The sequence below is a fragment of the Pogona vitticeps genome, chromosome 2, assembly GCF_051106095.1.
Source record: "Pogona vitticeps strain Pit_001003342236 chromosome 2, PviZW2.1, whole genome shotgun sequence".
Classification (NCBI taxonomy): domain Eukaryota; kingdom Metazoa; phylum Chordata; class Lepidosauria; order Squamata; family Agamidae; genus Pogona; species Pogona vitticeps.
The window spans coordinates 290,721,830-290,746,563 of record NC_135784.1 but is presented as its reverse complement, the minus strand read 5'-3'; the positions used below and the strand labels follow the sequence as shown (position 1 = coordinate 290,746,563).

The 24,734-nt window shown below is 42.0% G+C and overlaps 1 protein-coding gene across 3 annotated transcripts in view; it reads left to right on the top strand.

Annotated features, from left to right (window-relative positions):
- GHR (growth hormone receptor) overlaps positions 1–24,734 on the top strand; it is a 184,562-nt gene that overhangs the window by 58,484 nt on the left and 101,344 nt on the right. For all 3 annotated transcript variants that reach the window (XM_020783629.3, XM_020783630.3, XM_078384460.1), the window contains exon 2: positions 23,371–23,457. In XM_020783629.3, the coding sequence (XP_020639288.3) occupies positions 23,388–23,457 (70 nt within the window). In that variant the 5' untranslated portion in view covers positions 23,371–23,387. The remainder of the gene's footprint in view (positions 1–23,370; positions 23,458–24,734) is intronic.

Below are 24,734 nucleotides of genomic sequence, written 5' to 3'. Positions count from 1 at the left end.
CACATAGCCTCTGGAGACAGCCAGTTGCTTGTGATACGCATTATTATCTTTTTTGGCAACAAAGCTGTGATGACGCAGTTGTTAATTGCTAAATCATGTGCAATTTCATTTTTATTTCTTGCCATAAGAGTTCAGCTTCTGTCCCAATTCCCCTTGCTAATAGCTTGCTGCAACATCAGGAACCAGTGTAAACATTCTGGTTTTCTCTGATATTTATTTTAGAGGCATATCTATAAGAAGAGTGATATTGTTGATATCAAGGATAGGGGCACCGTTCGGAAAGGCATGCCCCACAAATTGTACCATAGCAAGAGAGGAAGGGTGTACAACATTACTCAGTATCCTGTGGGTGTTAATTGTGAACAAGAAGGTTACGGGCAAGATTCTTGCCAAGAGAATTAATGTGTGTACTGAGCCTTTTAAGCACTCTTAAGAGCAGAGATAGCGTCTTGCAAAGAGTGAAAGCAAATGAACAGAAGGAGGAGGATACAAAAGAAAAGGTCATGTGATCTGAAAGAAAATACCAGCCCACTCTTCCATGAGAAGCTCACTTTGTGAGAACTAATGGCAAAGAGCCAGAGCTATTGAAGTGAATTCCACATGAACTCATGGCATGGTGTGTAGAGGAGGAAAGTATGGTTAAGAAACACACTGAAGTTCAGTATTTAAAGTTAGCTCTAGGGGAATGTGGGGGGAAGGAAACTTGCTGTCAGAAAGCATGAGGTGTTTTGCACGCCCTGTGAAAAATAGCTGCATTTTTTCATTGGCAACCATATCTGCTTAAAACAGATGAGAAAGTTTATGGCCCTTGAAGTAGGATCTGGAAGAAATATTCAGAAGACTGCTTTGTTCTTCAGCCTCAAGCCACTCTCTGAGGTTAACTAGACACTCTTGCTGAGGATGATGAGACCACAGAGTAATGTCTGTGGTCAAGGGATCAATTCTAACAACAGTCTTCAATGAGCTTCAATGTCTATCATTGTTATGTTCAGGGTGAGGGCAGATATAAAGTGTAATATATATTCTACACTGTTAACCTTGTTTCCTTCCTACAATGGAGAATTTCCTCAGAGATAGGTGCCTCAGGTTGGCAAGCCTGTGTTTATCTTCTAGTGACCAAGTGTAAAACAAAACATGCTAAATGCAAGATACACAAGTGAAAAAAGTCATGCACTATGAAAAATAGATGCCTTTCAACACTTGAGGGAGTTCTAAAAATATCTTAATAGATCTAACTTGACCATCATTTATATTCTCATTAAACCTCTGAAGAACAATGAGAGAAGAAAAGAAAATACATAGACTCCCTCCTCTGGTTATTCCTTCTTGGTGGAAGAATTAAGTGCATGCGCCATTGCACATATTACAAAGGAACAGGAACTTCTTGCTTCTTAAACCAGTTCATTTATCTCTTGTTTTTAGAAAGCTACAAGAGGAATACGGTTTGTTTTTTAACACCAATGATGGCAATCTGAGCATTGTTGAATATTCATCCACATATCCACATAAGATTTCATGAATGGTGAACATATTTGTAGAGGCCCAATTTATTAAAGCTTTCCTCCTTCATAGGGTAAAGAAAGATTATTCAAAGATTATTCAAATCAAATGTACATGTACTCAGCAGACGCACAAGGAATATGTAGGAAGTTAGTTGCTTTCTGTCTGGTGGGATTGTTTGTCCATATAGCACAGCATTGCAAGCTCTGATTGGCAGCCATTTTCTAAGATCTCAGATAGAGATTTTAAAAAAAATTACCTAAGGCAGCCAGAAGCAGATACGCAGCCTCATTAACCTTTAGGACTTGTGTGGAAGAGGGAATTCCAGCAAGTGTAGATGTAATTGCAGAAAACTACTTAGAGGCACTAAGTCAGCGGTAAATCAATCAATCAATCATTGATTGATTGATTGATTGGTGTCGACTCGGTTCCGATTTATGGAGACTGTTCTCCAGAATTGGCTGGGTAGAGAATATTCAGAAGTGGTTTGCCAATCTCTTCTTCTGCAGGTGCTCTAAGACAGTGGTCCCCAACCTTGGGCCTCCAGATGTTCTTGGACTTCAACTCCCAGAAATCCTGGCCAGCAGAGGTGGTGGTGAAGGCTTCTGAGAGTTGTAGTCCAAGAACTTCTGGAGGCCCAAGGTTGGGGACCATTGCTCTAAGACTACACAGCTTGCCCAAGGCCACACAGGCTGGCGCTTTTCCTGAGAGACAATGTGTGGAATTGAACTCCCAATTCTGGCTCCGGAGCCGGATACCTAACTCACTGAGCTATTCACTGAGTCCGGCACTCGGTAAGCTGCACCTGCCAGAATTTCCTCTCCTATACTGCCATTGATGCAGAAACCTTTGCTTTGGGCCACCTTGCTTCTACATCACCAGCTGATGTCATTTTAACTAAACAGACCATGGTTTTTCTGCTTGTTTCTTTCCCTTTTGCAATGCACGCTGTATGCCGCCATTTTCTGTATTATGCCATTTTAGAATCATAATGTTATAGGAGGGTGAAACGAGTGAGTCCACAATAGGCCTACAACTGAGGCAGTACTCCTATTTTAACCTCTGCTCTACAAGCCCAAACCGGGCTCTTCCACACTGGTGTCCCAGATGTCTTCCTTGGTTATGTGCGCAACGTAATAGACAAGGGCTCTGCAGGATGCTGTGTCAGAACTTGTGAAATAAGGACAGTCAACATCTTCTGAGTGAGTGCTTTTGCTCCACCAATTAATCAAAGTTAAATATGAACCAGTCACAAATGACAGAGACAGTTTATAATTAAAGTTTTTTTTTTTATGGTCCCTTGACAAGAGTGGGCTTGAAATTATTTCTTCTAAATACCTGTTTTTCTTCTTCACAAGGCTTGTGTCCCTTCTATTCATTTTTTATTTATTTATACCATTTTTACCCTGCTGCTCTCCATATGAAAGACCCAAGGCGGCTTTCATAGGTAAAAGACAATATTTAAAGCTAAAACAATAAGTATACAAATACTAAAAAGGGTCAAACAAATGCCACTCAAAAGGAGGGATGGATGGTAAAGAGAAGCAACATCAAAACACAGTTAAAGCAGTGAGAACCCTACTCAGGCAGCCAGTAAATAAGGAAACGCTTGTTTGAAGAGAAAGGTCTTCATCTGCTTGAGGAAGGAAAGCCAAGATGGGGCCAGCCTGGTCTCCTGTGGGAGGGAGTTCCAGAGTCTGGGAGCAGCAGCAGAGAAAGCCCTTGCCCATGCCCCCACCAAATATACCCGTGAGGGTGGTTTATAGTTACATGACCAGTAAAACATGCTTCTAGTGAAGATTTTCCTAGAGGCAATAGATCAAGCTTGTATCTGTTGAATTTTTCCATCATATAGGATGCTAAAATTCTGTGAAACATATGTTAGGAGGAGAAGGGGGTGGGGAGAGAAATGAATGAAAAGATTTTCTTGACTGATCATATAGCATTTTTCAAACCTGAGGTGTGGAAGAAGGGTCAGAGAAAAGCAAAATTAGTTTAACAGCACTTCCCCTGCAGGAAGCAAATCAATTATCTGTCTACATAATCAGCCTAGATAAGTAGTGAAACCTTTGCCAAACATAATTTTCTTCCTTTAAGGTATAAATGGCCCAAAGCTGTAAGGATGAACAAGCTCTGACCATTAAAAAGGTTCATTTCTGTGGCTCAAATTGGGATTTTCCTGGAACAATGTGAAAACAGATTTACCTGATTGACAAGTAATCCACTACACTTCCCCTTCCTGTACATGTAATTTGAGAGACATAGCGCTATGTTCAGTCTCTTTTGATGTACCACCGGCTTCTGTCAAGAGTCAAGATGTACCACCGGCTTCTGTCAAGAGTTCACAATGATCTCTCTCTCTCTCTCTCTCTCTCTCTCTCTCTCTCTCTCTCTCTCTCTCTCTCTCTCTCTCTCTCTCTCTCTCACACACACACACACACACACACACACACACACACACACACACACACACACACACACACACACACACACACACACACACACACACACACACACACACACACACACACACACACACAAAAACTAGAAATACATGGACTGGTAGTCTATTTACTTCACTAGAACTGTATAAATACATATTACAGTATCTTTAAATATGTATTATTTGCACTTTTGAGCTGTGTCCCTGCCATTTAATTGCTTTCATTGGGAACAGCAACTTTAGATCAGAGCTCAGAAGTAACAGGCTCCAAATAATTGGTTTCTTGTAATGAATTCCTTTTTTCAGTATTAAAGGTACAACTACATTGCGTAACAGTTGTGATTTGGCATAATTACATTATTTTTGCATGGTATCTGTAAGTTTTTTAAAATCCGTTTTATAGTTATTGAAGTATTGCCACATTAATCAAGAGAAGTGGACTATCACATAGTCCATGCACCGTCTTGTTGAGCTGCCTTGTACTCTGTTATAGTTATTGAAAAGCAACGAAGTGGACAGGAGGAGAGTAATAAAGTCTGCTTGTTGTAGGACAGAATTTCCCTCACCTATGTATCCTGCATTTTGTGTGCTGCTTTATTTGTGACTGGTCCCTGGAAGGTAAACAGGAATTTAGTTTACAAATCTTATTACTAATCTTAATATGCATTTACCTTGAACTCCAACATGACCCTGCCCCCAAATCCTATCAGTATTTTATGTGCAGGCAAGATATCTATAAACTGGAGAGCCAGCAATGTCTGGTTAATGAATTCTGTGGGATAAATCCTAGCTGAGCCACACGGTAAAGCTGTAACACTGTGAAAACAATTCCCCGCGACCACTCTATGTTTCTGGCATATCAATCACATATGAAACGTTTTCCGTTAAATTTGTTTTTAATCTTGTTTTTTATCTTAATATATGTTTAATTGTTTTTGATATGGTATTTCTATAGTATTTTACAGCTGTTGTTCATTTTATAGTTTTAGTTGTTGAGAGTCATCCTGGGTCCCCTATGTGGAGAAAGGCGGCGTAACATAACATAACATATGTTAACAATTCTGTTTAAAAGGCAGTGGCTGGAATCCTGTTGCAGTGCTACATTTGAGTAACTCAAGAGTCATGCAAGTGGTACCCTAATCATGCCAAGGTGCAAGTGCTATTCACAAAGTAGTTCCATAGGCATATTATGTAATAGTTGCGCTATAAATCATGTGATTGGTTGGACAATCACATGCAGGCTGCCTGAGTGTAATGCCCTGCATAGTTCTGCAGGCATCACTTTACAATAGGCCAACTGACCCAGGGTTTCAGCCAATTAACAATGATAATTGTGTACTGCCAAGTTGACTGGAACTTATGGCAACTCTTGCCAGGGTTTCCTAGCTAGACAACATTCAGAAGTGGTTTACCATACCCTTTTTCTGGGGGCATAATAAGACACAAATCAGACATCAATCTGGTTTTGGTAGGGACAGAATAGGACATTTATAACACTTTAATAAATAATATGCAATCAAGTTGATTCCTTCTTATGGTGTCCCATTCTAGGGTTTTATAGAGAACTCAGAAATGTTTTATCAGCCCCTCCCTTCTGGGGATTCAGTGGAATTGTGCAGCTTGCCCAAGGCTACACAGGTTGGCTGTTCTCCCAGGAGGCACAATGGGGAATCAGACTCACTGCTGTGGCTCCAGAGCCAGGTACCTAACTCGTGGAGCTGTAAAGCCAGCGATGAGTTTAATAAGAAAATGTAAGTTAGTTGTTAGAAACAGACCATCTATTAACAAAGTATGAAATTCTACGCAAGGGTGTTTCTTCTTCTTTCTGTTCTGCTGACAGGACAAATGAACTTCTTATTGACTGTATGATCACGTCCTCCTCGTTAGCAACTGCATGCGAGTTTCCTTATCAGGCTTAGTTAGCCAAAGCTACCTCAGTTCATGCAACAGCCTCTAAGAGTGACAGTATGTTATCAGATCATGTGAGGTTCAGCTAGGGCATGTTATTGACGCTTGTGACATCTGCAGTGCCTAGTTTTTCCTGGAAAGCATAGCTCTAATGTGAGGTTACGTTCAATAAAACTGCTTGCTTGAAAGTTCCTTTCAGGGTATGATAAGAATTTTTGTCTTCACTGAATCTGTAGCTGTTGCATATGTCAATTTCAGTGGCTCTTGCACAGATATAGCAGTTAGTTTTTAAGGTGCCACAATGTTTTTGTCTTCTCTGTTTTGGGGGTTTTCTTTTGTTTTTGATTGATATGCTAGCACAGACTAACAGGGCTGCCTCTCCTTTGTGATCCTTATCCATGTGGACCAACTGAAAACAAAGACAACAAACATACTACATAGTTACAGAAGATTGAATGCCACTTAACTATGGAATCTTGCCATTCGTACTGTACTTTGGTTCTTTGAGGTCTGTGCTAGAGAACTCTAGTGCACTTCTGTAAACAACTATGTTGGACAGGGGATTCCAAAAAGTAATTTTTCCATGCTGTGTTGTGTCCTGACAGTTCTCCGGTTTAGAATTATCCAAGGCTTATCATCAGTTTGGTCACTGAACTATGAAAGCCAGTTATTTGATGTGTCAAATTAGTATGGGCACAGTGCTTGGAGTTAGACGGGGGTACTTTGTATTCATTTCCAAATCCCACCCCCAAGAACCAGCCAGGCAACTTACTGGGCTCTGCATGGCACTTGACTCTGTCTTCATTGTTGTTGTGCATATCCCGGAAGCAGCCCAGCCAGCCCTTCCCCGCCTCCCCACGCAACTAACCACTTTGACGCAGAGGCAGGATGTGGAGTCTCTCCACTCAGCCAGTAAGTGGTCGGCTCCATGGGGAGGTGGGGAAAGGCCAGCTAGGCTCCTTCTGGGATTGGTACGACAGTGATGACAATGGAGCTGAGCATTGCCCGGAGCCTGGTAAGTGGACCGGATCAGCATTTATACCTTATTATGAGCTTAGTTGTCTGGTCAGAAGACGGTTTGGGGCTTTTATAAAGTAATAATAATAATATTTATTTATATTGCGCTCTATTCCAGAATGCATTCCAACAGTCAAAAACAGTTAAAATACAACCACAACATAATGTAATATAATTACAATGATAAAAACATACAGTGAGCAATTTTCATTCAATAAGACAACAATCAAAATAACTATAAAACAATATAATGATTGAAATACATTTACTCTACACCAATAATTGCCTATTTTCATGATCAGCCCCTATGGTTCCAGGTTGAACAAATATGTTTTTAGCTCTCGTTTGAATTTGTCCAACTCTGGTACCATGTGAAGGTATTGCGGAAGGGAATTCCATAATTTTGGGCCCGATGAGAAAATGCTCTAAGTCTGGAGTTATCGATCCAAGGGACTATTAAGAGACGCAAATCCGCAGATCGAGTCCTCCTATGAGGAATTTGCCATGCCACCAGTTCTGCTAATTAGCTAGGGCAAGAGAAATATAATGCTTTAAATGTCGGAACAAGAACTTATAATATGTTCTTGATCTGATGGGTAACCAGCTGGGAAATGTGAGAGTAGCGCAGCAGGTTTAGGACTACTCGTACTGCGCTGTTCTGCACCAAAATGAGAGGACAAGTACAGAAGAGAGACCAGCTAACAAGCTATTACAATAGCTCAGAGGTGAAACCACCAGGGTAATAGCAACTGATGGTTCCTGGTGTGTGACAGGAGCAGAGCAGGGAAATGTTACTTTTTCCTAGAGCAGTACTGGCTGGGGATTTTGGGAGCTGTAGTCCAAAATAGTAACATTGCTAAGCTTTAGCAAGGAGTCCTCTCTTGATAGCTTTTTTTTCCTGTCTAGCATGTAGGTACATGATGCATGTTTTTAGCTATCTAAGCTAAGACACTGATCAGGAAAATGGAGGCTCCATCCTTCAGATATGTGTATTTTTCTCTGCTCATGAAATGGGACTAATTTCATGTGACTTTACTAAGAGAGGAATGCCTGATTTCTAGACTAACCTTTTCAAAATGAATGTGCCTGAGTTTTCCACACAGCCTCTACTCTCCAGTGTTTTGTGAGTACTTTTTCGATGGTGGGGAGCTATAAAGGTCTAATTGAACATTTACTGCCCTCTCAAGAACTTTCACCTCCATTGTACCCTTACCTCATTTTTCCAGCATCCCGCTGGGGGTTTAAACATCCATCCATTTTATTCTCTTTATATCTTTCAGAATCCCAATTGACATTTTCATCTTGTTTTTGTTTTGTAATGAATTGCTACACTTTGTTTTCTTTGTGCCTAGAAACTCATCCATATTTTGTCAGACATTTTCCCTAATGTATTCCTTTTAGGCACATTTCCCCCTTTAGTCATACACAGTTTTCAAGTGTATGCATGGTTTTGAGATCATCTCTAGACCCAGCTATGTGCGGATTTCTGAAGCTAGAGGTATTTCATCCCTTTGCTAATCTCAAAAGGTAACAATTGATGTAGACCAATATACTGTATTCGCGAAAGCTTTCACGGCCGGGATCTAATGGTTGTTGTGGGTTTTTCGGGCTCTTTGGCCGTGTTCTGGAGGTTGTTCTTCCTAACGTTTCGCCAGTCTCTCTGGGGCCGGCATCTTCAGAGGACAACACTCTGATGTAAGTACTTCGTCTGTACTTACATCAATAATTTATCATTTGAGAAATACATTTCCCTCCAAGGTACTGGCAATCCTACATCCAGCTGCTCTACTACATGTTAGACTGTAGTCTGGGGCTCAAGACAGTATAATGGTCTTTCCTTAAAAAAACCAGCACCCAAAACATGCCTCTCCAATAGAAAGGTTAAATATAGTACAGAAAGGAAGAGCTGCCTTCATTTTGCATACTGGGTGTGTGGACTACTGTATAATTTTTGTATGCAGGACCACTCAGTCATATGAGCCATGGCTTGAAATCTGCAGTGGTGCAATCCAGACACATGTTTACTGCTTTAGTAAGAACTAGATCACTGTCCTTCCTGTTATTGATGTTCCATCCAGATACATGCAAATCACATTATTATTATTATTATTATTATTATTATTATTATTATTATTATTATTATTATTATTATTATTATTATTATTATTATTATTATTACAAAATTCCAGGCACAGTCGAAATTATAAAAACATTGACTGGTATTATGTAACAGATACAAGATACAAAAACCTAAGTTTCTGTTCAATATTGATGCAGTATGTATGCTGTTCCTTATGTTGCCGTTTTTGTCACTCTGATGGTTGTTGTTGTTGTTGTTGTTATTTCTAAACCAGTTTACAAGCTTCTATTTTATTTTATCTTTATTTTTTCTTTCTTTTGTGGTGTCCTGCCATGCCCACCCACACCAAGCTACTTAGTTGTTATCATATGCTTCTTAAGTTGCTGTGCCTGTCTGTACTGTACTGTTTCTGATGCCTTACCTGTAACACCATGGTGAAGACCAAAGTGTTCCCATTCATCTATTTTGAGTTTGAGACAAGGTTAATGGCTAAGATCAACAAGGTTAACCTTTCCCACCACTATTCCATTTTATGAACTTTAGAGCTTTTTCTTTTCTGGTGTTACATATTCTCATGTTAACCACACTGTGTGTGTGTGTGTGTGTGTGTGTGTGTATCTGTCTGTCTAAAATAGTTTTGAATTGGTTAAAAGCCAGCTGACTTGGTTCCATCATCAGCTGTATGTAAAATGCACAATCATGCATGTAAAAGAAATGGGACTACATATTCAGATCGTGGCTAATTAGCAAGGCATCTGATGACTTAGAATTATATAGATGGAAGCAGACTTGTCAGATATTTCAGTATCAACACTTGCCATATGAACTTCAGCCAGTTCAAAGAATCTATGAATAGAATCTATAAATAGAGTGATAAGACAACTTAGAACTCCCCCTACACTAATGAAAGTCTCATAATTTCTTCCAGTATTTAATTTGCAAATACAATATGTGTGAAGAATTAGAGTCTTCATCAGAAAAAAAAAACAAATTGCTTACTAGTAGATGTGTGAAAAGGCCGCTTGCTTTTTAGTTACTTTTTAAAAAATATGAATGTCAATTTTAGGTCAAATCAAGCCTGAACTGTCTCTGGAGGCAAACATGATTAAAGTGAGGTTGCCCTGCTTTGGGCACCTTTCTCATTCTCTGGAAAAGCCAGTAATTCTGGGAAAGGTGGAAGGCAGCAGGAGTCTCTTAAGACCAAATACTGACTCCCTAAAGGAACCACAGGTTTGAGTTTACAGAAGGACATGACATTTTGGAGATTGTTCATTCATAGGGTTGCTGTAAGTCAGAGGTGCTGTAAGTCAGAGGTACTCCTTCACAGATTGCTGCCTTGTCGTGGCAAAGGGGCTTGAGTAATTCAGAGAAGCTATGGGCTATGCCGTGCAGGGACACCCAAGACAGGCAGGTCATAGTGGAGAGTTCTGACTAAACGCGATCTACCTGGAGTAGGAACTGGCAAGGCACTCCAGTATCTTTGCCAAGAAAACTCCATGGACAGAAATAAAAGGGTAAAAGATATGACACTGGAAGATGAGCCGCTCAGGTCGGAAGGCGTCCTACATGCTACTGAAGAAGAGCAGAGGACAAGGACAAGTAGCTCCAGAGCTAATGAAGTTCTTGGGCCAAAGCCGAAAGGATGCTCAGCTGCGGACGTGCCTGGAAGTGAAAGGAAAGTCCAGTGTTTTTGTAGAAAAATACTACATAGGAACATGGAATGTAAGATCTATGAATCTTGGTAAGCTGGATGTGGTCAAACAGGAGATGGCAAGAATAAACATTGACATCCTGGGCGTCAGTGAACTAAAATGGATGGGAATGGGCGAATTCAATTCAGACAATTATCATATCTACTATTGTGGGCAAGAATCCCGTAGAAGAAATGGAGGCCTGGGATAGAAACTCAAAAATTACAGAATGATTTCAATACGAATCCAAAGCAGACTTTTCAACATCACAGTAATTCAAGTTTATGCACCAACCACAGATGCTGAAAAGGCTGAAACTGACCATGAAGATTTACAAAACCTTCTAGAACTAACACCAAAGAAAGATGTTCTTCTCATTATAGGGGACTGGAATGCTAAAGTGGGGGATCAAGAGATAAAAGGAACAACAGGTATGGTTGGCTTTGGAGTTCAAAATGAAGCAGGGCAAAGGCTAATAGAGTTTTGTCAAGAGAACAAGCTGGTCATCACAAACATTCTTTTCCAACCACACAAGAGGCGACTCTACACGTGGACATCACCAGATGGGCAATACCGAAATCAGATTGATTATGTTCTTCGCAGCCAAAGATGGAGAAGCTCTATACAGTCAGCAAAAACAAGACCTGGAGCTGATTGTGGCTCTGATTGTCAGCTTCTTATAACAAAACTCAAGCTTAAACTGAAGAAAGTAGGAAAAATCACTGGGCTAGTCAGGTACAAGCTAAACCAAATCCCTTATGAATACACAGTGGAAGTGAAGAACAGATTTAAGGAACTCAGTTTGGTGGACAGAGTGCCTGAAGAACTATGGATGGAGGCTCATAATGTTCTACAGGAGCAACAAAAATGTGCCAAAGAAAAAGAAATGCAAGAAAGCAAAGTGGCTGTCCAACAAGGCCTTAGAAATAGCAGAGAAGAGAAGGGAAACAAAATGCAAGGGAGATACCGAAAGTTACAGAAAATTGAATGCTGACTTCCAAAGAATAGCAAGGAGAGACAAGAGGGCCTTCTTAAACGAGCAGTGCAAAGAAATAGAGGAAAAGGATAGAAAGGGAAAAACCAGAGATCTGTTCAAGAAAATTGGAGATATTAAAGGAAACTTTTGTGCCAAGATGGACATGATAAAGGACAAAAATGGTAAGGACTTAACAGAACAGAAGGCATCAAGAAGAGGTGGCAAGAATACACAGAGGAATTATACCAGAAAGATCTGGATGGCCCAGACAACCCAGATAATGTGGTTGCTGACCTTGAGCCAGACATCCTGGGAAGCGAAGTCAAGTGGGCCTTAGAAAGCATGGCAAACAACAAGGCCAGTGGAGGTGATGGCATTCCAGCTGAACTATTTAAAATCTTAAAATATGGTGCTGTTAAGGTGCTGCACTCAATATGCCAGCAAGCTTGCAAAATGCAGCAGTGGGCAGAGGATTAGAAAAGATCAGTCTACATCCCAATCCCAAAGAAGGGCAGTGCTAAAGAATGCTCCAACTACCGTACAATTGCACTCATTTCACACGCTAGCAAGGTTCTGCTCAAAATCCTCCAAGGTAGGCTTCAGCAGTATGTGAACTGAGAACTCCCAGAAGTACAAGCTGGATTTCGAAAGGGCAGAGGAACTAGAGACCAAATTGCTAACATGCACTGGCTTATGGAAAAAGCAAGAGAGTTCCAGAAAAACATCTACTTCTGCTTCATTGACTATGCAAAAGCCTTTGACTGTGTGGACCACAGCAAACTATGGCAAGTCCTTAAAGAAATGGGAGTGCCTGAGTACTTTATCTGTCTCCTGTTAAATCTATATGTGGGACAGGATGTAACAGTTAGAACTGGATATGGAACAACTGATTGGTTCAAAATTGGGAAAGGAGTATGACAAGGCTGTATATTGTCTCCCTGCTTATTTAACTGATATGCGAAAGGCTGGACTGGAGGAATCCCAAACTGGAATTAAGATTGCTATAAGAAATATCAACAACCTCCAATATGCAGATGATACCACTCCGATGGCAGAAAGTTAGGAGGAATTAAAGAACCTTGTAATGAGGGTGAAAGAGGAGAGAGCAAAAAATGGTCTGAAGCTCAACATCTAAAAAAATTAAGATCATGGCCACTGGTCCCATCACCTCCTGGAAAACAGAAGGGGAAGATATGGAGGCAGTGACAGATTTTACCTTCCTGGGCTCCATGATCACTGCAGATGGGGACAGCAGCCACAAAATTAAAAGATTCCCTGCTTTTTGGGAGGAAAGCGATGACAAACCTTGACAGCATCTTAAAAAGCAGAGACATCACCTTGCCAACAAAAGTCCACATAGTCAAAACTATGGTTTTTCCAGTAGCGATGTATGGAAGTGAGAGCTGGACCATAAAGAAGGCTGACCGCCAAAGAATTGATGCTTTTGAACTGTGGTGCTGGAGGAGGCTCTTGAGAGTCCCCTGGATTGCAAGGAGAACAAACTCTGGAAGGGCAGATCCTGAAGTTGAGGCTCCAATACTTTGGCCATCTGATGAGAAGAGAAGACTCCTTGGAAAAGACCTTGATGTTGGGAAAGTGAAAAGGCAAGAGGAGAAGGGGACGACAGAGGACGAGATGGTTGGACAATGTCATCAAAGCTACCAACGTGAATTTGACCCAACTCTGGGAGGCAGTGGAAGACAAGAGGGCCTGGCGTGCTCTGGTCCATGGGGTCACGAAGAGTCGGACATGACTTAATGACTAAACAATAAATCAGAGGTGACTTGACAACACATAATGATATGAGAATCTGATCAATCACCTCCCATCCACTTTGTCATCTGCTCAGCATCTGTAGAGGAGCACATGTTACAGATGAAACATGCTGCATGTTTCCTTCATCCTTTAGTTAGGCTGTTTCCACATCTGAACCCAAACCTGGGGAAATGCAGTGTAAAAGAACTGATGTCGAACTTTTAAAAGTTTCAGTCACGGTTTGACATATATATACGTTCGTTGTGAGGGGAAAAGGAAAATCATGAGGAACGAGTCATTTGCAGCTAATGGCTTCCAGTACAAAAATTTCCAGAGGGTAACCCTGTTAGTCTACTGCAACAAAAATGACAGAAAGTCGTGTGGCAGCTTAAGAACTTTTATTTGGCAAAAGTTTTCATGGACTGCAATGCAGAAAAGTATGTGCAAAATGAAACTTGGTCTTCAAGGTATATTTGTTGTAGTTATTTTTGGGATCTGGCTGTAAGGAACCAGAAGGCTGTCTCATCCATTCGCTGCCGACAGACATAGCTATCCACCCAATCATAAATCAACTTAAGAGGCAAGTGGCCTCAGGCTTCAGCATAGCCTCTGAAGCTGAGGATGCCTGTATACTGTTACACTATTATGTTCTTCAGTGACTCTCCCCCCCCCCCAAGCTGAGATGCAGCCAAAGTGGTCTTTTAACTTTCTTCCTCCCCAGTAGGAATAGCAATTGAGCCTCCCAGCCACAGTCCTCCTCTCCGGCACCTCAGCTGCTGTCTGCTGGGTTTCCGCCAAGAGAGAGGTTAAGAGAGAACGCAGCTGAGGCGAATGTGGGCAGAACTTTGGCAGGACCTCTCTCCTTGTAATGCACACGGTGGGAGGTAGGATGCTGAAGAGACTGTTGCCTGGGCCTCAGCTGGTGTGGGGATGAATCCGAGGGCACAGCCAAAGTTGCTGGCCCTTCATCCCTTACTCAGTATAAAATAGAAGCCCTGTTAAAAATAAATAATTAAATAAATAAGAGCGGCAGCCAACCAACGACCTACGTTACTGTCAGATTGCATTGAAGGAGGAAGCCAAATAACTGCGGGCCAAGCAGAGGCCGGGTGGAATGGAGACACGGCAGTCTCATCTCAGAGAGCCTCTTATATCCACACTAGGTCCTCACGTGCAGGCTCCAGAGTGGCCATGAGTTCTCTCTTTCAAGATGTCCTTTGTTGGGAGGCCTGCCTGTTTACCTGTTCCAAAGGTAAAATACTGTAAGAAGAGAGATCAAGGACCTTGCCATTGTCTGTCCTCAGCACCTAGGCAGTAGGTACAGAGCTCACCTGGGCACAGTCTTCCTACACAATGAGGAGGTATTATTGTACTGTTTGAATTCTAAAAATCATTGTCACTCTTGAAATTTTAAAACTAATTTTTAATTTTGCATCTTTTTAATCAATTAGCATATTGGATTTTATGCATTTTGTGTGTGTGTGCATGTGTGTGTGTGTGTGTGTGTGTGTGTGTGTGTGTGAGAGAGAGAGAGAGAGAGAGAGAGAGAGAGAAGGAAGGAGGGAGGGAGGGAGAAGGAGAGGGAGAGGGGGGGAGAGAGGGAGATGAGGTGTTCAACCAAGCAGGATCCTGGCATCTCAAGGTGTTTGTTACTCTTAAAGCAACAGATCCTCCATAGATACGTCCTTGTCTATTCTGGGGAAGAAGGAGGGGATGGTTTGGAGGGAAGCGGAGTGGTTAGACTGAACTCTAGAGTGGAAGAAAAATGGAAATGAGATGGTTGGACTGAACTATGTTCACTTAGAAAGGAGTGAGATAGCATCTCACTCAATTTCATGCAGAGGGAAAGTTTTTGATGGTGGAGAGATATGTACTGTGGGTACAGTGCTGTCTGCAGAATTTTAAATGATGGTTGCATTCAATGTCTCACGCATCCCTTCGATTCTCTTGATTGGGAAGCTCCTTCTACAGCAAGATGGGGACTGGCTGGCTACCTCCTGGGAGAAGTGGCTCTCTCTCTCATGACAGTGGTGACAAACAATGGTCCTAGGGCTGTCCTGAGGGAAAAAAAAGAGAGGAAGGAATGTGGTAATGAGAAATCACAACTTATACTGATTGGCTGGCTGGTTCCGCTCAGCAGTGGTAGTGGAGGAGGCACTGATCAGTTGGTGTTAATAAAAGGGCAGCCATAGCTACATCAGGTCAAGATCGATGGGCAGAGAACAGTAGGAGCCCCATATCCATGGGATCAATATCCACTGATTCACTTATCCATGCTCTGAAAATATTAAAAATATTAAAAGAAAAACATCCAGAAAAAAACTGTTTTCACATGTATTACCCGAACTAGCCACTAAAGCAGTGGTCAGGGAACAGGGGTAATTTATCCAAATGGGGTCAAAGTGAAAATCCTGGGGGTAATGAGCAGAGTACTACCCCCTCCCTCCCTCCCACCCCCACCCCCACCCCCTGCAGCCAAACCTCAAATTGTAAGCCACCTCTCCCTGTTATTTCCTTGGTTGCAGCAGGGCACTTGTAAATCCTCCAATCTTTCAGAGATCGGAGATAAGCCTGCTTGATTGGTTACAGCTGTGGAATAGCCCCGGGCAATCAATCCGGGGCTTGTGAATGAGTCCTTCCCCTGGAAATGATTGCAAGCAAGCAGGAGGAGGGAAAGGATCAAGTTAATGAGGGAAGGAAGGTGCAAGAGACCCAGGGCTTCATCAAGCTTATTTAAATGTATGGAGAAAATGGAGGGAGGGTGGGTGGATGTGTGTGTGTGTGTGTGTGTGTGTGTGAGTGTGTATGTGTGTGTGTGTGAGAGAGAGAGAGAGAGACTCAAAACTATGAAAAGAACAGGCAAGGCTTGAATTAAGGTGGGAAAAAAGGGTGGCTTCATCAAATACTGTATCATTTCCTTCCTTTCAAATCAAGGGGGTAATGTTGGCTTATATAAATTTTTGGGGGGCTAAAAGGTAAAAAAGTTCCCTGACCCCTGCACTAAAGGGATGCAGATGCTGCTATGAAGAATACATAGCATGTAATCCATGTGGAAATATTTTTGGATATAGGGGATCCTACTGTAGTTTGTTACTATTTGCTTAATTTCTCGATGGTATATTACATTTGAAAATAAGTATGGTGTAGCAGATGGAGGGTTGCCGTGAATCAGAAGCAACTTGACAGCTCATAACAAAAATAAAATATGTCTTCCTGCTCTTCTGCTGTTCAGCCTGCTTTCTTGCATCCGCTTCCCTGGAAACCAGAGAACTCTTTCTTTGTTTTTGTGAGACACTTCTAGTCTAGCTTTGTTAGGATGGAAGAGATTTAAGAGATTTGGCAAAAACTGCAAAGGACATCTTTGATGTGTGGATGGTATTGCTTGATGATAGGAAGAGAATGGAAGACCTGCATGAAGTGGTGCCGCTTAGACTAATGAAGTTTTGTTGTTGGAATCCATCTCATTATATTTTTTAATTTATCATCATCATCTTTACATTTAATTATATTTTTATTTCAAGGGTTGGCAACTGTACACCAGTGTTGTCTCCCAAGAAAGACTTTCCATCTTGAGGTTTTAACTGTGCCTGGGCACAGAGCCATTTAGGAGACGCAGCTGCTTTAGCCCAACCAATACCCAGAAATGCCTAGGCTGTTAATAAACTGTATTCTTGAAGGCTTTCACAGCCAGGATACGATGGTTGTTGTAGGTTTTCCAGGCTCTTTGTCCGTGTTCTGAAGGTTGTTCTTCCTAACGTTTCACCAGTCTCTGTGGCCGGCATCTTCAGAGGACAGGAGTCAAAACTCTGTCTGTGCTCTGGTGCAGTTTGTGGGATAGTTGAGTATTTTGTGGGACAATTGAGTATCCCACAAACTGCACCAAAGCACAGACAGAGTTCTGACTCCAGTCCTCTGAAGATGTCGGGAACAGAGACTGGCGAAACGTTAGGAAGAACAACCTTCAGACCACGGCCAAAGAGCCTGGAAAACCTACAACAACCATGTTAATAAACTTTTTCCCCCCTGATAGGCTGAACTAAAGCCAAAACATCTCCCAAAGTTGGGGAGGAGGGGGAAATTAATAAATAGGAGCCCTTTGCTCACAACCCTTAGCTTCCATGCCACTAATTTTTAAGCAGGCATTAGTAAGCTAGACTGAAAAGCAGAAATCAGCAATAACGATACATAAAATAACATGCCAAGAATAATTATGCAATCAAGATAGTCCAGAGAATTCTTATACAGCTGGCTTACCTGTGCTCGCAAGTAATACAAATATACCCAGTATGGTGGAGCAGATAGAGTGACAGGCTAGGTAGGACTCAGGAAACCTGGGTTCAAATCCCTGCTTGGCCATGAAAACTCATGGGGGCAGGGTGGAAGTTGTAAAAAACCACTTCCTAAATCTCTCACTCACTTTGAAAGCCCTGTTAAAGTTGTTACAAGTTGGTTCTCACTTCACAGCATGTAACACAAACATAATACCAAAAAGCAACTTTGCCAAGTCCTGGGTGGGAAAAGCTAGGAGTCGGAGTGTTGCTTTCCCCGTTCTTGCCTGTCCCTGAGCTGCTAAGGCAAGGTAAGCCACTTGCAAGTTGTAGCCTATACAGTATACAGACCCAGGGAGCCAGGATATGTCCCCCCAAGCTACTCTTGGGCTCCCTAATTACCCCCACACTTCCCCATTTCAGATGGCAAAGGCTCATAAAATCCTCTTGCATCCTGCAGGCAGCATGGGAACTATTTTTGCCATATTCTGGGGTGCCCGCACACCCCAACCAATCCCCCCAACACCCCACCATTTTAAGCAAGTATTAAAAAAAAAACACCAGCCACTAGAAGGTGCCAGGGGATCTTTTTAAGTTAAATAAACACTTGTGTAAAAAGTGGGGAGGCTGTCATAGAAATTGTTGCAGCTCTGCGTGGTCCAGGAATGGTCTCACACAGTCTCTGTACCTCAGGAGACCATCCATTCTTGCCTGAAATCATGGTTTGGTGTTACATGTGAAAGTCACCAGTGTGTCGTTTCCATTATTTTTAGCCTCACATAGAAAGCACCAATTACATTCAGACTTGTTCGTATTAAGTCCAGTTCGCCATCAAAAATGTTTTGTACCATCACAACCTCTTCCTGTTTCTTAAAGTTCATTGCAAATAGATAGTTCCTTCATTTAATCCTAGAGGTAGGAGAACATTGGTGTACCTGGGAGGAGGTCAGTTTTCTGCCCTTGAGAGCCCTCTTGGGCCCAAGCAGACCAAGAAATGTGGGGATGGAGAAATAAATGAGAGTACTTCCAGTCATGAAAAATGGACAAAAAAAATTTTGGTGCTGAAGCCTGCACGTGTTCCCAATACAGCAGCTTATTTATATGGTAGATCACTGCTGGAGGAATCTTCCCGGAGTGGTGATTTACCCTCCCTTGCCCGCCCCCCTCTTTTTTTGGCTAAGAAAAACCAGTTTTTCATTAAGGGTTGGCATCTGAGAGCTACAAAGACCACTTTAGAGGACCACAATTTGCCTGACCTGATTTAGATTGCATCATTTTCTTTTCTTTTGTTTGCATGTCTTGAATACAAACAGATGTCTAGCATTTCAGTATCTTTGTATAAGAATAATTCTGTCCCCTACTTTTGACCTTATATATATGTATATGCCTGAGACAGAATTCTAAGGTTAATATATATTATATATATTGACCTTAGAATTCTGCCTCAGGCATTCTTGGAGAATTCTGGGAGTTGAAGTCCAAAAAATCTCAATGGTATATCCTTCAGCACCACTCAGGAATTAAGTCAGTGTATCTCACATTCAGTTTTCCTCTTTCCCTATATCCTGTTTTCTCATTACATGTTCAAAGTACAAAACCCCCAGAGTACACAGGAGTTCTCTACTGGTGACCTTCTTTAAATACTCTTTGACTTAATATATATATTGACTTAATTCCTGAGTGAAGCTGAAGGATATACCATTGAGGTTTTTTGGACTTCAACTCCCAGAATTCTCCAAGAATGCCTGAGGCAGAATTCTAAGAGTTCCTGCCCCCCCCCCCTCTCTCACAGCAGGCTCTATCTTCCACACTGTTTCGGGTCTTCTTCCTGTACAGAAAGAAAACTGTCCCAATGCTTCCTTAGAGAACTAGGTCTTTGTTGGAGGTATCGTCATGCTGCCCATCAGATCTCCAGATGGCTTTCTCAAAAAACTATACCTCTTAGGAAGCACTGGCGTAGTTTCCTTTTTGTGTGAGAAATAGGCCTGAGGCAACCTGGACAATAAGAACTGTTTGAAGTAATGAAATTTGGGTGTTGATAGGTAAGAATTCCCAAACTTCAGCCTGAAGAATTCTTGGAGAATCATGGTACCTGGCACCCAAAAAAGGCAACAACAAATTGGATATTTTGGAGATTGTTAAATTCATAGGGTCAGCATAATCAAAGGTGACTTAACAGCACATAACAATAAACCATGGTTTCTCTGTGATGTTAAGCTGGGCCAGTATGAACTGACCTCATACTTCTGAATTTAGAAACTATGCATTCTGGGATCATAATAACTTAGGCAATCAGTGAACGATATGTAGCCCTCCAATATTACTAGACTCCAACTACCATAATTCCTGCTCATTTGCAATGAAGGGTAGGGCTGGTGAAGTCTGGACATGGGCTCCTCACCCCTGCTGAAGGCTGACCAGAAATATGTGCAGTGAGGTCCTGAATGCTTTGTCTGTGTGTGTGTCTGTTTCAAGCGCTGCATAGTATGTGAATTAATGAGGAACATTCACTCATTGCTGGCACTGACTCATTTGCCATTGGTTAGACAAGTTGGCCCTTGCTGTCAGCTGCGGAAGAGGAATAGCTGTGGGGCCTGGGGCCTTCTGCAGCTGTAGAGGAGTCTGTGGAGAGATCTAATTCCTTCCAGCTGGCAAGCAACTCTGTCTCCTTTCCACAGGCTGAGGAAAGGCCTGCAAAGCCAAGCCCCTTGCATGGAAATCTATTTCTATTTCATTTCATGTGGACAGAACTGACACACTTTCTTCTTCTTTGCTATTGCAGTTTGCCATGAGCTAGCTTGAGAGGAATGCATAAATATATTGCAAAGACAGCACAAAAGTCTTTTCAATAGGTAAACTGTGTAAAAGCAGAATTGTTTTTAACGGATTATTTACTTATATTTTCAGAGCTTGGAAAAACTACTTGATGGAATACAACTCCCAGAATCCCCAAGGTACCATGGAACTTTTCCAAGCTCTGTTGCCTGAAGGTTCTGGGAATTGTAGTCCAGAAGAGTAACTTTCCCAGCTTCTGAAAAATGAAGGCTATCACAAATTGTATGTGAAAAAAAAAAGTTGTCTCTCATACTTTCCCCACATTGTAAGTGCCGCAGGTCCCAATCCGATGGTGCCGGGGGCTCAGGGTATCCTGGTAAAACTCCATATGCTCCATGTTATAAGAATAATCAGTAACAGCCTTTATTTCCACAGATGGGCACACAGGAACAGAACTAGAGGCTTCAACTCCCCCAGTCAGCTTCCTAGGGGGTTGGGTTCCCTGCACTAACCCTCCAGAGAATGTCCTTTTGAGAGATGCCCTGAGAGTCCTGTCCTTGTAAAATGGGAATAGCAGTTCCAATTGGAGTCCTTTTAATGACAGACGGTAGAGGTGGGCAGAGGGCACCAGGGTCCGTTTCTTTTCTCCTTCTGGAGCCTCCTCTGTCTTTTGCACTTGTGCTTTTGTCATTAGTACCATAGTTGGGTTGGGGTAGTAACCTCGGTTTTCAGTAGACAGCACAGGTGCCAGCTGGCAAAGGGCATGCTGAGGAGTCTAGCGGTTTTGTCACAGGGGGCCCTCCCTCCGCCCAGTTGATGATTCAGAAATGCCTCTTTGGAGATCCTCTTCCACCTGCTATCCACTTCTCCCAAGCCTTGACAGCCTCCTCCAAGGTCACCACGTTTTCCTTCTCAACAAAGTCATCGAGTCCTCCTGTTCCTCCTTCTTTATTCTGGCCACTGCCACTGTCTCCAGAGGTGCCCCTCATCAATAGGCTTCTCCGTGGACAGCAGTCATCCCTCACTAGTAGCAAGATGCCAGTAACAGCCCCCTCGCACATGCCCATTCATATTGTGTCATATGCATACCTTTTCACATTTATGCAATCTCAGCTCCATTATTTATCAGGCAAAAAATCCACCAATTGCATGGTCAATGAATAATATTTTCAGACATTGGGTGAATGCATGGACACAGTGGACTAAATCCAGTTGTTAATGCTTACTTCAGTAGATACACAGAATTAATGGGACTTGCATTGATTATCATTAAATTCCATTAATTCCACTACTTGGAATTAACAGTTGGATTTAGCACAGTAATTCCAGTGCCTGCCTTTTTGTTCTCAAAGATTTGTAACAGGAAAATATTCTGCATGCGGTTGAGTCAAAGCTTTTAACATTTAGAAATCCCAGTGATTTTAAATTAAGAATATTTAACATTCTCAGTGAAATCTGTGAGATTTAAGCATGGCTGGAGCATGTTCACTGTATTCCTGTTGACTGAAATAGGCAAAGGATTGAGTTGCACTCTCCATTTAGGGCGATCTAGGGTGTCCCCTCAGTTTCCCTCTTGAGGAATTTGTGATTGCCCCCTTGGAATGGTTGTGTGGTTCTTTCTTGTTATGTGAGGAGGTGAGAGGACACTCTTAACAGAGAATCCTAAGTTACCCTCCTCAAACTACAATTTGGAGTATTAGTATTAATTTTTCATTGGTTAGCTAGAACTATCAGCTCTCAAGACAGCTGAAGTTTCAGGAAATTAATACGTGTCTCCAGATTGAGAAACAAATCTCAAAGTGAACAGCACTGGAGGAGGAGAGAGTTAATTCTTCTGTGTGAGGCAAAAGTGGTACAACTTCTCCCACAATCTAAAGCGGGAAGGGAAATGCTGCTACCTATGCCACTCCGATACCCACTGCACTCGTTGCAAAGAAAGAAGAGGAAAAGAAGGTAGAAGAAGGAAGGTACCATGGATTCGTTTATTCCCATGGCTGCCTGTGTGTATATCCCAGGTGCCCTTACCCAGTCCAGGGAATAATGCCTCAAGGCCAAGCATCTTTGAGACTGAGGCGTTATGGGGGCATTCCAGGCAATTTTGGGGGCCACATTTCCCCAGGTATGATTCCCAGAAACATCAGAGGACTGGCCAGATGATGCAAGTGAGCAGCATTGGGGAGAAAGACACCTGCATTACCCTCCTTCTCCCTGTTCCCAATCCCAATGAGTATTGCAGAGCCCGAGGGCATTCCTCAGGTAGGGTGTGCAGGCAGACAGCTAAGGTAACAGAATGGGTGGCAGTTGTATTTATACCATCATGGCCCAGCATGACTACCTTGGTCTGGATAATGGCTAATCCAGCCCTGGTGAGATGTGTCTTTAAAGACAGGGCATCTGTCTCCACCTATTCCCAGCTGGAGCCAGGACTTACTGGCTCAGGACAATTGTGTGTTGTGCTTGTTTCCCTCCTGACCCCTGCCTGCCCTACTTCTGTGATGTCATCATACCCTGCCTGTGGCATCACAAGAACTGCCTTTCTTGTCTCAGATGTTTGCTCTGAAATCTCAGGGAATGGGACCTTCTGACATGGAAACCCAAAAGTTAAAGGTTGGGTTTCTTCAGTTACTTTTCTGGACTGCTGTTTGTAGAATCACCCTAACCAGCAGGAACGCTGGAGCTGCAATTCAAAAAAGGAACTTTTCTAAGCTCTCTTTATATTCATTTCAAAGCAGTATCTGTCCTGGAAGTCCTTCACTAATTCAAAGGCATACAGGCTCTGGTACACTTTACTGCCTCTTAGAGTGTATAATATACAGGTCAAAATTTATGCAGCAATAACATTTATTCACAAATCTTTGGCCTTGTTCCATCCAGAGAACTAGCAGAGAGGTGAAAGAGCATTTACTTCTTACAAGCCTTTACGATAATGAGCTTGATGAAACTGTCTCTTTTTACAGCTGCAGAATTCAGAGGCATGGCTCTTCGGCTGTTGCTGTTTACACTGGCGCTGGTTTCAACAAGCCATTCCTTCCCTACAAGCTCGGGTGAGTGTTAAAGAGGAATGTGTTTTGGAGGTATTGATATGAAACACTTTCTGATGTGCTTAAAATGAGATATTTGGTCACACCTGTCTCTGTACCATGATTACCCTGATACCAGCTTTCTCTTTGGCCATGAAAAGCTGGACTAAATAAATGCTGTAAGACACATTTCCATGGTAGTTTAAAATCATTTGGTAGAACAGTTTGCACTAAACTGTACTTCAGAGTTTCTCTTTCGCCTTATCACCTGCTTGCGAGCTAAGATAATTAGGTAAAGGGACATGGTCTGTGTTTCCTTAATAGCGTAAGCTTGAGTCATCTGCAGCAAAAACATAGGGCTACTTCAGTAGTGGCTTCAGATCTGAGAAATGGCATTCTGAGAGAGAGGTGATTGTGTACCTCTCTTTTCATCTTTAAGCAATGTGTGAGACAAAAAGATCTAGCCAGGGGGCCCTTTTGAAAGAGCCGTCCCTCAAGGAGGTAAGAGGGATGGCTTGTAGACAAAGGGTCTTTTTGGCAGCTGCCCCCAGACTATGGAACGCCCTCCCAACTGAAATTCGTCTGGCGCCGACATTGATGACATTTCGGCGCCAGGTCCAAACCTTCCTGTTCCAAAAGGCTTTTAATTGAAATAACATCAACTGTGGGTCCTGATGATGGCAATTTTAATTGTATTTTAATTGTATTTTAATCATTTTATTTTTATTGTATTGAATTTTAATTATTGTAAGCCGCCCAGAGACCTCTGGGTAGAGTGGGCGGCATATAAATTTAAATAAATAAATAAATAAATAAATAAATAAATAAATAAATAAATAAATAAATAAATAAATAAATAAATAAGGTGTTAGAATTACAGAATAATGAAGTTGGAAGGGTCCTAGAAGCCCATCAAGTCCAATCCCCTGCTCAATGCAGGAATCCAAATCAAGGTTTATTTGACAGATGGTTGTCTGATTTTCTCTTGAGAACCTCCAGTGCTGGAGAGCTCCTCACCTCCCAAGGTAATCGGTTCCATTGTCATGCTTTCTAACACGTAAGAAGTTCTTTTCTGATAGTCAGCCAATATCTAGCTTCCTGTAACTTGAGCCTGTTATTACATGTGAAGCATTAAGACCTCTTGGTAATTTTTCATTTGTTTGTTTGCTTCAAGAGAAAGGTGAATGGGATAGCTGGCAGTTGTTTCCTGTTTGTAATATATTGTTATTTTAATTTTTTTTGGAGGTCTTGGATAAGGTGTGATAGAAGAAAACATCTTAGGGAAAAATAGGTTAGACTTC